General features: G+C 44.0%; 1 protein-coding gene across 3 annotated transcripts in view; it reads left to right on the forward strand.

The window, feature by feature from the left end:
* Positions 1 to 3,032: 3,032 nt before the first annotated feature.
* DSP (desmoplakin) overlaps positions 3,033 to 14,972 on the forward strand; it is a 106,037-nt gene continuing 94,097 nt past the window's right edge. Inside the window, exon 1 of one of the 3 annotated variants that reach the window (XM_068236858.1) lies at positions 3,033 to 3,549. In XM_068236858.1, coding sequence (XP_068092959.1) covers positions 3,338 to 3,549 — 212 coding nt within the window. In that variant the 5' untranslated portion in view covers positions 3,033 to 3,337. The remainder of the gene's footprint in view (positions 3,550 to 14,972) is intronic. The other 2 variants (XM_068236859.1, XM_068236861.1) reach the window with 2 other exon arrangements.

Here is a 14,972-nt window from a genome sequence, read left to right on the forward strand (position 1 = left end):
TGATACAATGACAGCAGACATGTTGTTTGTAAACATTACACAGAGGCAAGCTTATCTGCATCTTGAGCAAAAAACCTAATCCCCCTCCTCCTCCCTCCTCCCCTCTGCCTCTGAAATCAATGGCTCCCATGAGCCCTTGCTACTGTCTGAAAGTGCCTTGGCTCTCTAAAAACCTGTGGGCGGGGCTTGTTTAGTTTATAGGGAATTAGAGTGTTAAAACAAAATTTAAAAAGGATTTGGCTTGAGGAATGCCCTATAAACAATAGGAAAGGAACACAATTATGCAATGAGTAAAAGTTCATCTCGGATCCACTTTAAAAGGAAAAAGATGGCAGCCTCCATATACCTCTCTCTTCAGTTCCCCTTTAAAGTGTACCAGAGCTGAATAAAAGAAAAAGTTTTGTATACATACCTGGGGCTTCCTCCAGCCCCATCCACTCGGATCGCTCCCACGCCGCCGTCCTCCGCTGTCTGCAGCTCCAGTATCGAGTCCCGTCAATTCAGCCAGTCGTGGGCCAGTCTACGCAGGAGAAGTGCCCCCTCTACGCATCTCTCCAGTGGCTGCTAAAGAGATACGCATAGCGCGCACATTCCGATTTGTGATAGATTTCACAGATTCGACCGATGGCTGAAATCGACCAGTGTATGGGCCCCTTATAACACTGCTTCCCATTTCCTTCTTGCACCTCTGACACTGTGATTGTCCTTAGACTAAATTAAATTCATTGAACGGTTACACAGCCTCATAAAGTATACCAAGTTTAATTTTAATTGTATCAAAATATTAAAAGACACCGGTCCTCAATCACAAATATGCCACAGATCAACAGTCCCCATAAGAACCCCCATAAAAACAGTAGTAATTGCGGATTGCATATGTGACGCTGGCTGCGTCTCAAGATCAAATATCTTCATATAGTACTATGGAAAACAAAACTGTATCTGGCCAGAAATATCAATTCCCCTTCCATTTGAACAGATGTCCGCGCATTCACACACACACACTTGTGCCCAGATGACTCAATATGGGGGGCCCCCCTTCTTCTTATTTGAACTTCGTTTTTCCCAAGGGATTCAGTTCACTGTTATGTCTAAGGAACTGGAATGATCGACCACTTGATCAAAACAGGGAGGATTGAATCTCACCCATATTAGTAGGGGCTTGTAATCAGAAACATCTCCGCTGGTCCGCATATCCGGGTCCTGGTAGCTTGCTTGGGAGTGTGATGCTGTTACCTCCACCGTGCCAAGGACTTCCCTTACGGAGAACGCCAGCCCGGAGTTCCGTATACCACGTGTGTGGATGAGTGCGGTGACGCACGCAGCCGCGTCAGCTCCGCCCACTGACGCGTTTCACGTCCCGATTGGACGTTTCATCAGGGTGTCATACGGAACTCCGGGCTGGCGTTCTCCGTAAGGGAAGTCCTTGGCACGGTGGAGGTAACAGCATCACACTCCCAAGACACCCTGATGAAACGTCCAATCGGGACGTGAAACGCGTTGGTGGGCGGAGCTGACGCGGCTGCGTGCGTCACCGCACTCATCCACACACGTGGTATACCGAACTCCGGGCTGGCGTTCTCCGTAAGGGAAGTCCTTGGCACGGTGGAGGTAACAGCATCACACTCCCAAGCAAGCTACCAGGACCCTGATATGCGGACCAGCGGAGATGTTTCTGATTACAAGCCCCTACTAATATGGGTGAGATTCAATCCTCCCTGTTTTGATCAAGTGGTCGATCATTCCAGTTCCTTAGACATAACAGTGAACTGAATCCCTTGGGAAAAACGAAGTTCAAATAAGAAGAAGGGGGGCCCCCCATATTGAGTCATCTGGGCACAAGTGTGTGTGTGTGTGTGTGAATGCGCGGACGTCTGTTCAAATGGAAGGGGAATTGATATTTCTGACCAGATACAGTTTTGTTTTCCATAGTACTATATGAAGATATTTGATCTTGAGACGCAGCCAGCGTCACATATGCAATCCGCAATTACTACTGTTTTTATGGGGGTTCTTATGGGGACTGTTGATCTGTGACATATATTTGTGATTGAGGAGGACCGGTGTCTTTTAATATTTTGATACAATTAAAATTAAACTTGGTATACTTTATGAGGCTGTGTAACTGTTCAATGAATTTAATTTAGTCTATGCTCATGGCCTAGCAGGGCCGGGCCGAGGCATAGGCTGGAGAGGCTCCAGCCTCAGGGCGCAGTGTAGAAGGGAGCGCACAATTCATTCAGCTGTCATTCCTAATTGCGTATGAAGCAGAAAGAAATAAGAAAAGGGGATACATGGAAGTGACTACAAGCCAGATAACTAGATATTAAGGTGTTGGGGAGGTTGTGGGCCCTGTGGCCCTCTTAGACTAATAGCAATCAGTGTGTGACGGCTGGGGTGGGAGGAATGGAGGGGCGCACTTTGGTGTCTCAGCCTTGGGTGCTGGAGGACCTTGTCCCGGCTCTGTGGCCTAGGTTAGCCTCGTCTCCATACTTCAGTGAGAAATGAGTCCCAAGTATGACACTGCTTATGTATAATTTTGGTTATAACTGTGATTGTCCTTGGCAGGTTTCGGTGTGCCATATCAATTATGTATAGTATGCTTGGGGGGGCATAGCTCCTTAGCTACGCCACTGACCATATATAAGATATATATACAGCATTTAACAATACTATTTATATTTAACCTGGAGTAAAATTAGTGATACATGTAAGCTGTATTCTTTTAAGCACACTTGAGAACTTTGGCTGGGTTAGTAAAGAGGAGTCTTGCAGGATTTGTTTTGTATAAGAAGATCCGAAATCATTCAGAAACCACAAACCCTGATGACAATATGGAGCGTTCCTCCTGAGCTAGTGAGTACAAGTCTGTGCAGCGTAGAATTTGCTGTGCTCAGGTGGATGAAGCTGTCACACTAGAGGGGTGGAGGCAGGGCTGGGTCTGCAGATATTCAGGGCGTCAACAGCAGTCGCATTACTTTGGAAAAAAAGAGAGAAAAACAAAAGGTGTGCCTGCTGGTTTTCACATGAGATTCCTGGATAAGACCTGCCACCTCCTCCTCCTCCGCCCAGTCTCTGGCTTCAGGCTCTCTGATCGCAGGGGCACAGCTGCTCTGCAAACAAGAGGAAGCTCTCGGCGCAGTTGTCTGTAGACTGTGTGGCTTCTACCTGCCCGGCTCATACTTCTTGCCATACCCGGGATCTTTCTTGTTTCTTCTGCCCTGGGCCTCGGCTAACTTTACCTGCTGCGCTACGTCCGCTTCCTCCAGCAGCGAGCCCGCACACCTGCTTCTCTTTTTAAGTCCAATGCTTTGCCGATTGCTCATCTAACCACAATATGAGTATGTACGGGTCTCACAATCGGATCAACACCCTAGGCAAGCTCACCAGGGCAGAGTCCGGCCCGGATCTTACCGGCAGGTACGATACCATGAACAATCATCACAAGGTGGTTGTTGGCGGAGGCGGTGGTGGTGGAGGAGTTGGAGGGATGCAGAAGATGTACTATGCCCAGCAAAGTTACAGCGAGCACACCGGAGACAGCTATGGGTAAGAGCCTATGTAAAACTGCTATCCCTACAGTACAGAACTGCATGGGGTGAAGGGAGTGTGCCTGTATCGTACTGTATGTAACACACTTGCAGTTTTCAGCAGAACTCATCAAGGTGTGCCACCATTCTCCAGTAGTTCCATTTACAAGCAGGAAGTGGCTTTGCCTTTTGTAAATACAGCTAGTTTATACAAGTGCCTGTCATTTGTATGCTCCATTTATTAGTGTTCATTGTGATCTTTGTACAGTTTTACTTTGGCAGACATTGAGGTTTTTGGAGAATTAGTTGTGTTGCTGGCTGGCCACTCTTGCATAAGATGTTAGTTTGAGTGATTAATTCTTTACTATGCCTGCAATAGGTTATAGTCATTCCAAAATATTACTTGGGCAGAGAGCTAGTATGTATTAAGTTCTTCTTTTTTTTTTTTTTTTTTTTTTCTCTATTACTGGAAAGGTGGCATAACGCAACTGAGAATTTGTTTTTTGAAAGTGGGTGCTTAGCAAAAATACACACTTCAAAAATTTGAATGGGGCTGACCTTAATTACTATCTTTGTTTGCATGCTTTGCCGAGGCCAATGTTCTTGGGGCCTAACATGTTTTCTGTTCCCCTAGCAAATCCAAGGAAGGGTAAAAAGATCATGTTTGCAAAAATACCTTTTAAAAATGACTCCATTGATGAATCACCCTACAGTAGCTTGTCTCATGCCCTGCCTCTAGGCCATACAGGCTTTTCAGAGAATTCATTGGTTGGGCAGAGCACCTTCATTAAACATTCTAGCATCCGCCCATGGAAATATCAGTTCTGGGTACAGCTGTCATTTAAAATACCCCTTACACATGGTCCAGGACATTTAATTTTTTAATTGGTTTATGAAAATGTGCAATTGCATCTACTTTTATGATAACATGCAAGTTCACAGTATGTCACAGTAGCAGCTATTGGACCACTTCTGTATAAGAATGCTATGTGCCCCTACACAATGATAGTGCACAGGTCACTTGATCATAAAAGGTGTGTGTCGATACAAAAGTGTGTTTTCTGGTTAATGACAAAATGTCTGATCTGAACTTAAAGTTCCTATAAACTCAGTAGTTCTTATTATCTTTTTGAGCAGTCTTCATCTTTTCAGGTTCCAGTGGTCTCTTTTTGTTTTTGTAATCAAGTTGAAAATTGTCCTCCTGGTCAGAGTATCACAAAATCTTGTCACCAATGTTTGAATGTGTTGCACAGCTGGGGAAATCTTCCAGGTTCTGAAAAATAGGGCTGAATTCAGAAACCGGTTTTAATTTCTTGCTAGTAAGTTTTTAAAAGTTCTTCTTGTGAATTTTTGGATGTACTGGAGATGGAGAAGATACTCAGGTGATCTACCAACAAATATACAAATCTCAGCAGGAACTGGCACTAGTTTAGCCATAAAAGGAATTGAAGATGTTTGGTACACAGAAGGGCGCTTCCTTCAGTAGCTGGTCTGGTCACTCCTTTGTTGGTGCTCCCAGCCCCCCTTTGTCTAAGGTGGGAGCTGCAGGTCACGCATGCACAGTGATGAGTGATGTCAGTGGGCTTGATTTTCTAGAAGTTGCCGAGCAGGCAGAGGAATTTGTCACTCCCCCAGGCTTCCTCACAGGCTGCTTGTGTGGGAGGCTGGGCAGCTTTGGTATCTCTCCTTTCCACAAGATATGAAGCACTCCTTGCACTGTCAGACAATTGTGCAGACTGCTCTATATGATTCACAACTAACCTTGGCACAGGCAAACCCATATTACTCATCTTTTCACAATATTTGTTATTTTGTCTCCAGTCTGCTGGCAACTGAAATGGGTCATGAACCTATGCGGACGTCTAGCAGGAGTAAAATATTTAATGAAAATTGCCTTATTTCCTTTTTAATGTAGCAAGCTCATCACTCTCGCAGTGATTGTAGCTGTAAAAGTGCAAAATGTTTATTTTACACATCCTATATTTGAACCTGTGGTGAAACCTGGTTTACAGCTTTCTATGCTGTATGCAAAATTGCAAACATTTTAGGTTCTTCCAAAAGACAATTCAGTTCGGTAAATTGCAGAGGTTAATAATGGCAAACATTAATTTAGCCTGGTAATGTTTTTTATTTTTTGTATATTTACAAAACCCAACCATTCTTGAAGTACAACTCACAGCGGAAAAAGTAAGCAGTAAAAAAAAATCTGACAGAACAGACTTTGGACTAGTCCCTCTCTTGAGGATGGATTCTCAGGGTTATCTTTGTTTTCAAAAGCATTTCCTAAATAGCAGTTTAACTGTCAAAATAGTAAGATATCTACCAGCCTCCTCACTCACTTTCACACTATTTTAGCCATTCAGGAAATGCTTTGAAGACAAAAATCCCTGAGAATCCCCCATGAGGAGATGGACTAGTCCAAAAACCTGTCGGTTCTGTCAGATTTTAATTTTTTTTTTTCTGGAGTGGTCCTTTTTAAAGGTAACCTGAAGCGACGAAAATTATTTAAAATAAACACATGATGTAGCTGCAAATAAATATTACATACTTGCCTCACCCTCAGTTCCTCTCAGAAGCTCACAATTTTCTTCTTACAGTGATCCCTTCCAGTTCTGACAATATTTTGTCAGAATTGAAATATACTAGTTGCTGTCAGTTATTTATCAGCAGCTGTCAGTTACAACTGAATGTGCAAGGTAATGTCCATGTTTCCCTATGGCTCAAGTGGGTGATATTACAGTTTAACAGTGTGTTTACCAGGAAGCTGTTATAGGATAATGACCATTTTTAAAATGGAGGATGGAGAAATCCATTGATCACAGTGGACAAACAGGACGCAGGAGAGGAGAAAGAGATCGAGGAGTAGACTACACAGGAGGTAAGTATGACCTGTGTATGGTTATTTTGACTTTTTATTTTCAGTTCAGGTTCTCTTTAAGTTTTCCTAACAGACTGTAAAATGGGAGTGGCATAACCTGCTGACAGCCATTGGATTAGCCTAGGTGTTGAGAGTGGCAAACGCTCAGCAAATTTTCCCAGCAGTAAGATAACCCCCTTATTGTAAGCATGAATGGGAAGGGTCCACTCTCCTACTGTATGTTGGTGTTGCTGTAATTTGTGTGATGCCGTTGTTTGTCTATGTAACTTGTCTATAAATGTTTACATCTGTACAGTGCCATGAATATGCCTGAGCTATATAAATTAATGAAGTTCTGGATAGTCTGTACCACAAACAGTACAAAATCTGTGTTTGCAATCGAGAGTCCCCCCCCCCCCCCCCAAATAAACGTGTAGCTAAACAATTAAAACATCAAGTGTGCAGACAGTGATTTCTCTCAGGAGTAAGTATGCAGGTCATTTGTTCCAACCCATGGTGTAGCAATAGCTAAAGCAGAGGCTGCAATTGCACCAGAGCCCCTGGACTAGAGGGGTCCACAAGAGGTCCTCCTTCATACACTGTATTAGTTTTGCATTGGTGCTATAGTAAAGATCACCTGTGCATGTTCTTTGAATCGTGGTAACCACTTATAAACAGTTCTTCCCCTCCACTTAAACCTCTGACAATATGCATGTCCTGGGCAGGGTTTGGTCCACCACATCAATTATGTACAGAGTACCCCGTAGTGACATATAGGGCCTGATTCACAAAGCGGTGCAAAGTGTTTGCACGCCTGTGAAAAGCCCTTTAGGCGTGATAAAATGAAACTCGCGCGAAATTCCCGCGCGCTATCGCACGGTGTGCATCGCCCATTAAACCCTATGGGCGCTGCATGCGATAAAGAGCACAAAACGGTGCTAACTCAGCAGTGCAAAGGTTAACACGCCTAAAGTCTTTTAGGCGTGATAACTGAGTTATCACCGCTTTGTGAATCAGGCCCATAGTATAGTAGAATGCAGTCAATGATTCAGGTTACCCTGTCTTACGGTCATCTTCCTGGTTTCAGCATCAGAAACACTTTCTATAATTATATATTGTGTAGCACCGCCCTCCCAGTGATGTTTAGCCTAGGCTATTAAGCTATGTGGAATTCACCTACCGTAATACGTTCTGGGAGACCAGGCATAGTTTGTACTAGCTTTGGAATTCTCAGTAAACAAACATTCTGCAGATATCACCTGACAGGACTAAAGGTTTCACCACCTGTGATAAATCAATCCAGTTGAGTTGGTACAAAAATCATCTGACTCCGACTCATTTAGTTTATGAAACCTCCGACTCCAGGTACCCAAAATTACTCCGACTCTAATTTGTACAAAAGTTATGGATTTGGTTCAAAAATCTTCTGACTCAGACTCCTCAGGTTATTGATATCGCTGACTCCAAGTACCCTAAATTGCTCTGACTCCTTGACTCTGTGATACATTTCAGAATGTAAATAGGGTGAAGAAAGATTTTAAAAGGTACAAACACTGATTAATTACAGAGATCCTAAGACGGGAAGGTGTGTGTGTGTGGCATGTTGCCAAGAACATTCTGCATGGCAGTAAGTAGTCCAATGTATCAACACACCAATTTTTATCGAGGTGTGTGGTTATAAAGGGGGACCCTGTGCGGCCCACAAAACAATTGTCGGCTAACTTCTTGTGGAAGTATATGGCTGGAAGGGGCATTGCCTATGCCGCAGTATCAAACACCCTAACGTCATTTGATGGCGTGCCCATCCACAACCATTGTACTACATTCTGCATGGTATTCTGCATGGCCAGGCATGCGCAGAGAAGCCTGACGCAACTGAAAGCAGGTTACCAGAGCCAACGATGGTCATAGGGCTAGAGTATACATGTCAAACTCCGGCCTGCGGGCCAAATCTGGCCCTCAGAGCCGTTAAATTAGGCCCCCAAGTAGATTCCCACTTTGCATTATGTTTGGCCCACTCTAGACTACCAGGGAAGCCATACTTTGGGTGAAACCCTAGAACTCCAGGGAAGCCACTTGGAAGAGGTAGGGGAAAGCACTAAACACTAGGGAACTGTATCGAGGAAGGTGGGGGCCACTAGACACCAGAAAACTGTATAGGGCAGGAGGACCACTAGACACCGGGTAACTGTATAGGGCAGTGATGGCTAACCTTGGCACTCCAGCTGTGATAAAACTACAAATCCCATCATGCCTCTGCCTCCCCGAGTTATGCTTAGAGCTGTCAGAGTATTGCAATAGCTCATGGGACTTGTAGTTCCACCACAGCTGGAGTGCCAAGGTTAGCCATCACTGGTATAGGGGTTGTGGAAGGCATTAGACACCATGGAACTCTATAAGGGAGGAAGGTGACTAGTAGAAATTGAAGTTGGCCCGCAACTAGGTCCCAGTGTACCGTTTCGGCCCACTTTGTATTTGAGTTCGACACCCCTGGGCTAGAGGATGCCCCAGGTAAGTATGAATGCGAAAGCCCCAGTTAAGTATGAATTTTTTACGAACCCCCCCCCCCCCCCCCGTTTCAGGTTAGCTTTATTTAGCAATTCATATTATAAAAAAATTAACCATTTAATTAATTACATTTTGCTCTATAGTTCCTCTTCCTCTGTAAAACTCGCTCTGGCCTCTATTAGCTATGTCACTGGTTCTGACTGTATGAATGCTTATTGCATTTGTGTGACTGTTTTAAAAAGAACAAAAAAGCAAACTTTGGCACTTTTTAGATAAATTGCTTGGCACTTTTTGCAGGCATTGACTAGCGGTAACAGGCTCTTCACCATGCCTATCTTCTGTAGTGTAGCATTGCACTGTCTATTTTTTTTGTCTCAAATCTTTTACCTGTTATGACCTAATAATGTTCATCATCAGCAGATATGGAAGTATTGCTTGTCATTCCATAGGGAAATTGCTGAGAAACCAAACAATAGTCTGGAAAGCATCTATGTGGGATGAGTTACAGCAGAAATAGTTAGAAAGCTGCTCCGCTTACAGCCTGGCACCTTAGATTACAGCTTTTAAAACTTTACTGAGTTACTTTTTTAGGCCTTTTGCACAAGGAGGCTGTGCAATTCAGCATGCAGTCTCTGCCAATGTGCACCTTCTGGCTGCAATTTGTTAGTGCAATGGCAGCATTTGTAGCCCCACGTGGTGTAGTTACAAGGCAGCAAACAGTCATGTCACATCTGAGTGCAGCTACACTCAGATGTGACTCGATACAGTGACCACTTCTCCACGGCATGAGATGAGGGCTAGCAGGCACCTGGCTGCAGTGTCAGCTGATTGGTGGTGGTTTCACTGCCTTCATCCTCGCATGTGAAAGAGGGATGGGCAATATCATTTATAAACAGAGAAAGGGATGTGTAAACACAGGCAGTGTATGGAGAGGGAAATGTAAACACAATCAGTGAAACAGGATGGGCATTATTGAATTGACAACAAATGTCAACATTTCAGGACTGCAGCAAGCCAGTGGTTCATGGTCCACTATAGTCCTCAGCGACTAGACACTATAGTCCTCATTTTGGGGGGGGGGGGCAGCAGTTCAGCAAGTGTGGTCTAAATTCCATCAAAAATTTCTCTATTATGTAACAAAAGTTTGCAGGCCTCCCTTGGGTAATACTAGATTCGCATAGCGGTGTGTGGGGTGCGAATTCTGATGGCTCTTCTGTGCAGATTTCTCCCGCAAAGAAAAACGCTCAGGATTACTGACAAGTGGAAACAGGGCCATCCACTTGTATTGGCTATGCGAATCCGCATGCAGACAACTCATGCGGATTCCCGATAGTGGAAACGGGCCCTCAATGCATATTTCTTTATATTCATGAAGTATTGGATTTATTACAGAAAGTTTTAACTATGATTGGATATAACACATGTAACTGTTGTAAACTATTGCCAAAAAAAGAAACAGTGCAGACGGGGTTTGCAGAGTTGCACACGCTTTTCACTGCTTTCAGTCTTGGTGAAACAGGGTTTGTGGCGAAAAAAAAAGCTTCCTTTGTAAAAGGCACATTACAGTATAATCCCTACTATTAGGACTTTCCCAACTCCACAGCTGCTTTATCTGAGTTTAGTTCTACTTTTAACTTTCCAAATGTTTGCTTTCTTGTTATACTTTTACTTACTTTTACTCCCCCCCCCCCCTGTTCTGTGCTGCACCATACGTGATAATGTGATCTCTGAATGTTTGGACAGTGTGTGGCTGTGGATGACCTTACATTCCCGGCCAGCAACCTCACTTCCACGCCCCTAACAAAAGAATCCGACCAAGCCGAATGGCTGCACTAAATCTTGCTCCGATTCCATCTTTTATCACTCTGCAGACCCTCTGAACACAGAAGCGAAGTCTCACCCGACACAAACAATGAAGCTGTGCATTATTTCCGAGATCCTTCCCTCTGCTATAGCAACCAGCTTAAGTGCAAACCTGCAGTTTTCATTCACATTGTACATTAAGCTGCACATATAACAGGTTCTCCTGCAATAAAGGTGGAATATGATCTTTGCTCAGTGACTTCATTTATTATGCACACGGTAACAGGTGAAAAATCCCCAGCAAGAGCTATTACTTAGAAGCTGTGTATAAATTCTCTCTAGTTTCATCTTGAACCTCCAATAAGATGATATAAACAAAATACCTGATACAAATACACTGATTTAAAGTGTACCTGAGGTGACATGAGATAAACGTGTATGTATACATGACGTCTTTTTTTTATTTTGCTATCTGAAAGAGTTAATTTTCAGGCATGGGAGTGACAGCTTCTCTCTTGTCGATACCTTGCCGGGAATCCAGTACACTTTACTGATAAGTAAATTACAGTCATACAAGTATTGCTGGCAGAATACAACTTCTGAGGGCAGGGGGAGAAAGAGAAAAAGTTCAATAGTTCATGTACTTTGCTCAATTGCAGCCTATTAAGTTTCTCAGAGTTAGACAATAAAACATTCAATCTACTGGGGTATCTAAAAGGTCATTTTACTAGTAGGAGGACAAATACAATTGTTTATCTCATTGGTTTATTTTCACCTTGTTTTTACTAAGTTACATTAGGTCCAGTCCTTCTAGCTGGTCAAGAATTCATGACAGAACAAATGATCTTTTTACTGACAGAAGTAAAAGCGCAATAAAGCTGCTGTTTAGCTGACACATAGTTTTTTTATGTTAATTTGTGTATATATAGAAATGAGGGCTTAAAATGCATTATTGTAACTTGTGAATGTTGCTATTGCTTGACACTCATGTGGGTGCTGTGGTTTAACTGCTGATCTCCATTCATCACCTAATGAGTGGAGGGGAATGGGGTTATGTAAATGAGTAATCCTCATCACCCGCAGAGATGATGTAGACTGCAGGCTTATGAAATCGCCAGTTTCAGTTCCTGAGGTACATATTCCTAGGCTTACCTCTACCCAAACCATGGACCCTGGGTGCAGTTACTATTTAAGATGCACACATGCTTGATTGTCTTTGGATCCAGGATTTTGGTGGTAGATGTGGTAACGTTATGACTTTATGAACCTCATTGGCCCTCTGGGAACAACCTACCTCAGTGGTTTAGATGGCCAGCTTAGGTTTCCTGATCCATTTATTGTATTCTGCTACAGTGCCTTTTTTGATTTCAGTTGCAGTGAAAAATGGAAACCATGTGTTCCATGCCATGTGCTGTTGCCATACATTAACAATGCTCACCATACCGAGCTAAAACAGTCTACCTGAATTGAATGCATCTTTCTTGCTCAAAACAATCCATCCGGTATGGTAGGAAGAATACTGCACATAATAAATGGCCATGACAGCCAGTACTAGACACGGTACTCTGTGTATTGGTTTAATTGTGTATATATGTTTAAGCCAAGTTCTATGGAAAAAAGGCTGTTGTAGTTCTTATTTGTAAAAGCGTGTGTGTTGGGGATGGGAAGGGGGAGATGCCCGTGCCACAGGGTGTTTTTTTTTTTTTTTTTTTTTTTTTTTTTAGGGAAGTAGAGTTTAAGCATAGGCCTGACTACACTGAGAACCGTAGCTTGATTGAATGTTCTTTATTTTGAAAGTGTCTGCTGTGGTGATGTAAAGAAGATTTTGGGAACAAGTTACAGACAAATCTGGGAAATAAAGGTAATACACAGCTGTTTGGCACACCTAGTGGGGGTGGGGGGCACAGGAGGTACAGCGACCTTTCCAAGAATGACAAACCGCTAGAACAGCACATTTGTATAGTGAGGAAGAATCTTAATTGTTTACTTCTGTGTCTTAATTCCTGTTCTTGGAACTGATGGTTTTCATACTTGAACAACAAAGCTCCCTGAATGTTCCAAGGATGGTGGGGGCTGCACAGATTACAAACCTCAGTGTCGGACTGGGAGATGGCTGCTTTAGCCCATATTTGTAAAAGCCTGGTTCTGTGTGTATTACTGCCACAGGGTAAATCGCATGCATACAGCCTGTTAATGAACTTCTGGTCCTCATCAGTGCATGGCAAGGATTGATATGGCGATATAGGATAGATGCAGTGCTAAGTGGACTCTTGTAGTTGTCTAAGCTGTTCAGTGACTTTACTAGTAGCATTATGGACTTGTACTTTAAGCTTCGTTCTAGTAATTTAACAACCTCTTGGGCTTGAGATGACTCTTATGTAATATCCAGATTACAAGAAAAGATCTGCTGACAGGTCCACTTTACAAGTATTACATCATTTCTCCACTGCAGACAAGTGAATTGTTCATGGCTGAGCTGATCCTCCCTGCCTCCGCCCATGTAAATCTATACTCTACTGGTCCACGCACTACATTGCTGTAAAACATGCAGCTCTGCCAGGAATGCTACTCCCTCAAAACCTGTTTTGCATGTTGATAAATGTCCATTCTCTGACAGTAATAATGTCTCAGATGGTTTATCCGCAAGATTCTCTTGCTGGGTCTGTTGTCGCAGAATAGATATGGCGTTTTTAATTGTTCCCTCTCTAACAATTTCTTCCTTTTTTTTTTTTTTAATCAAAGTGAACCTGCTACATGAATTACAGCCATATTGCCATATTAGTAGCAGCACTTTGAAGTCAATTTCAAAAGGAGATGGACGTCCTCTTCATTGGTGCATGATATCCTTTGGACTATGCCCTGGGTCACTATTTTATATTCCTCTTTGAGTTGCTAGCACATTGGTTTTCCCTGTGCCCCCGTTGACAAGCAGCATTCTCCATCTTTCCTTATTTTATTGGTGATACCCACCCAGCACCCACCATATTTAACAATCCCTTTCCTTTTAAAAAGCGCTGCTATGTGTGTTGTTCTAGATGCCTGCCAAAGCAGAACTTTGCTTTGTAATAGCCATGGAAACAGTGAAACTTACAGTATTATCTGGTTTACCATCCTTGTCATCTGGTCCAGCCCTAGACTTTTTGCCGCCTGAGGCAAATTTAGAAAAAAATTGCCACCGCCGCCCGCAGGACGGGGGTATTGGGCCTAGCGGTGGGGAGGGGGGTCGGACCCCCCCCCTCCCTCGCCTGGGTCCCCCGATCTGCGCTCCCCTCCAGCTGTAAATAGGAAGCAGCCGGTGCCGATAGGAAGAGGCACAGGCGGGGAGGACTCACCTTTTCCGCGTTCCAGCGTGCGCTCCACTGACGTCACTTCCTGCATCACCGTCCACTTACAATACAGTGGGCGGCGATGCAGGAAGTGACGTCAGTGGGGCGCACGCTGGAACGCGGAAAAGGTGAGTCCTCCCCGCCTGTGCCTCTTCCTATCGGCACCGGCTGCTTCCTATTTACAGCTGGAGGGGAGCGCAGATCGGGGGACCCAGGCGAGGGGGGGGGGGGGACCCCCCTCCCCTCCGCTAGGCCCAATACCCCCGTCCTGCCCGCTACCCCCTCCAGCTCGGCGGCCGGCCCCCCTGCACCCACGGACGGGCGGGTGCCGCCCCTATAAGTTTGCCGCCTGAGGCAAAAGTTTCACCCCGCCTCATGAGCGGGCCGGCCCTGCTTGTCATGCATTCCTGCACAGGAAGACTTGGGGCTGGGTAGTGGGGCTATGAAGACAGCAATAACTGCTCTACTTCAGCAGGTCTATGGAACGGTGTCCACTATGTGGCAAACATTCCCTAGAACCTAATTACAGTCATTTTCATGAACACCGTTTTATTATATGTAAAGAGATCAGCTGTTTGTGAAAAGTCCTGCCATTCTATTGCTTCCTTGAATAATTGTTTACTTGGACCTTGGTTGAGCTTTAATTGACAACTAAATAAAATGTTAACAATTATACAGCACTTTTCACCAATGAGACTCAAGAAAGCACTCTAAGCATGTGAGGAGTCAAACAAGAGTTGCAGCCACCTGTAGTACATAGAGTACTCGGCCAACCACCCTGATAGGGATTTGGAGTGTTACGGTAGCCTTATACTGGTTGCTATGGCCAAGAGGTAGACCCCTATCTGACAGGCATCTATCTTCTCAAATCCCTCCACACAGTACACACAGAATTTCAATAGATTTCAGCATAACATATTAAAATCTGTGTCTGCCTGCCGGGTTGAT

This window comes from Hyperolius riggenbachi, chromosome 5 (genome assembly GCF_040937935.1).
Source record: "Hyperolius riggenbachi isolate aHypRig1 chromosome 5, aHypRig1.pri, whole genome shotgun sequence".
In the NCBI taxonomy this organism is placed as follows: domain Eukaryota; kingdom Metazoa; phylum Chordata; class Amphibia; order Anura; family Hyperoliidae; genus Hyperolius; species Hyperolius riggenbachi.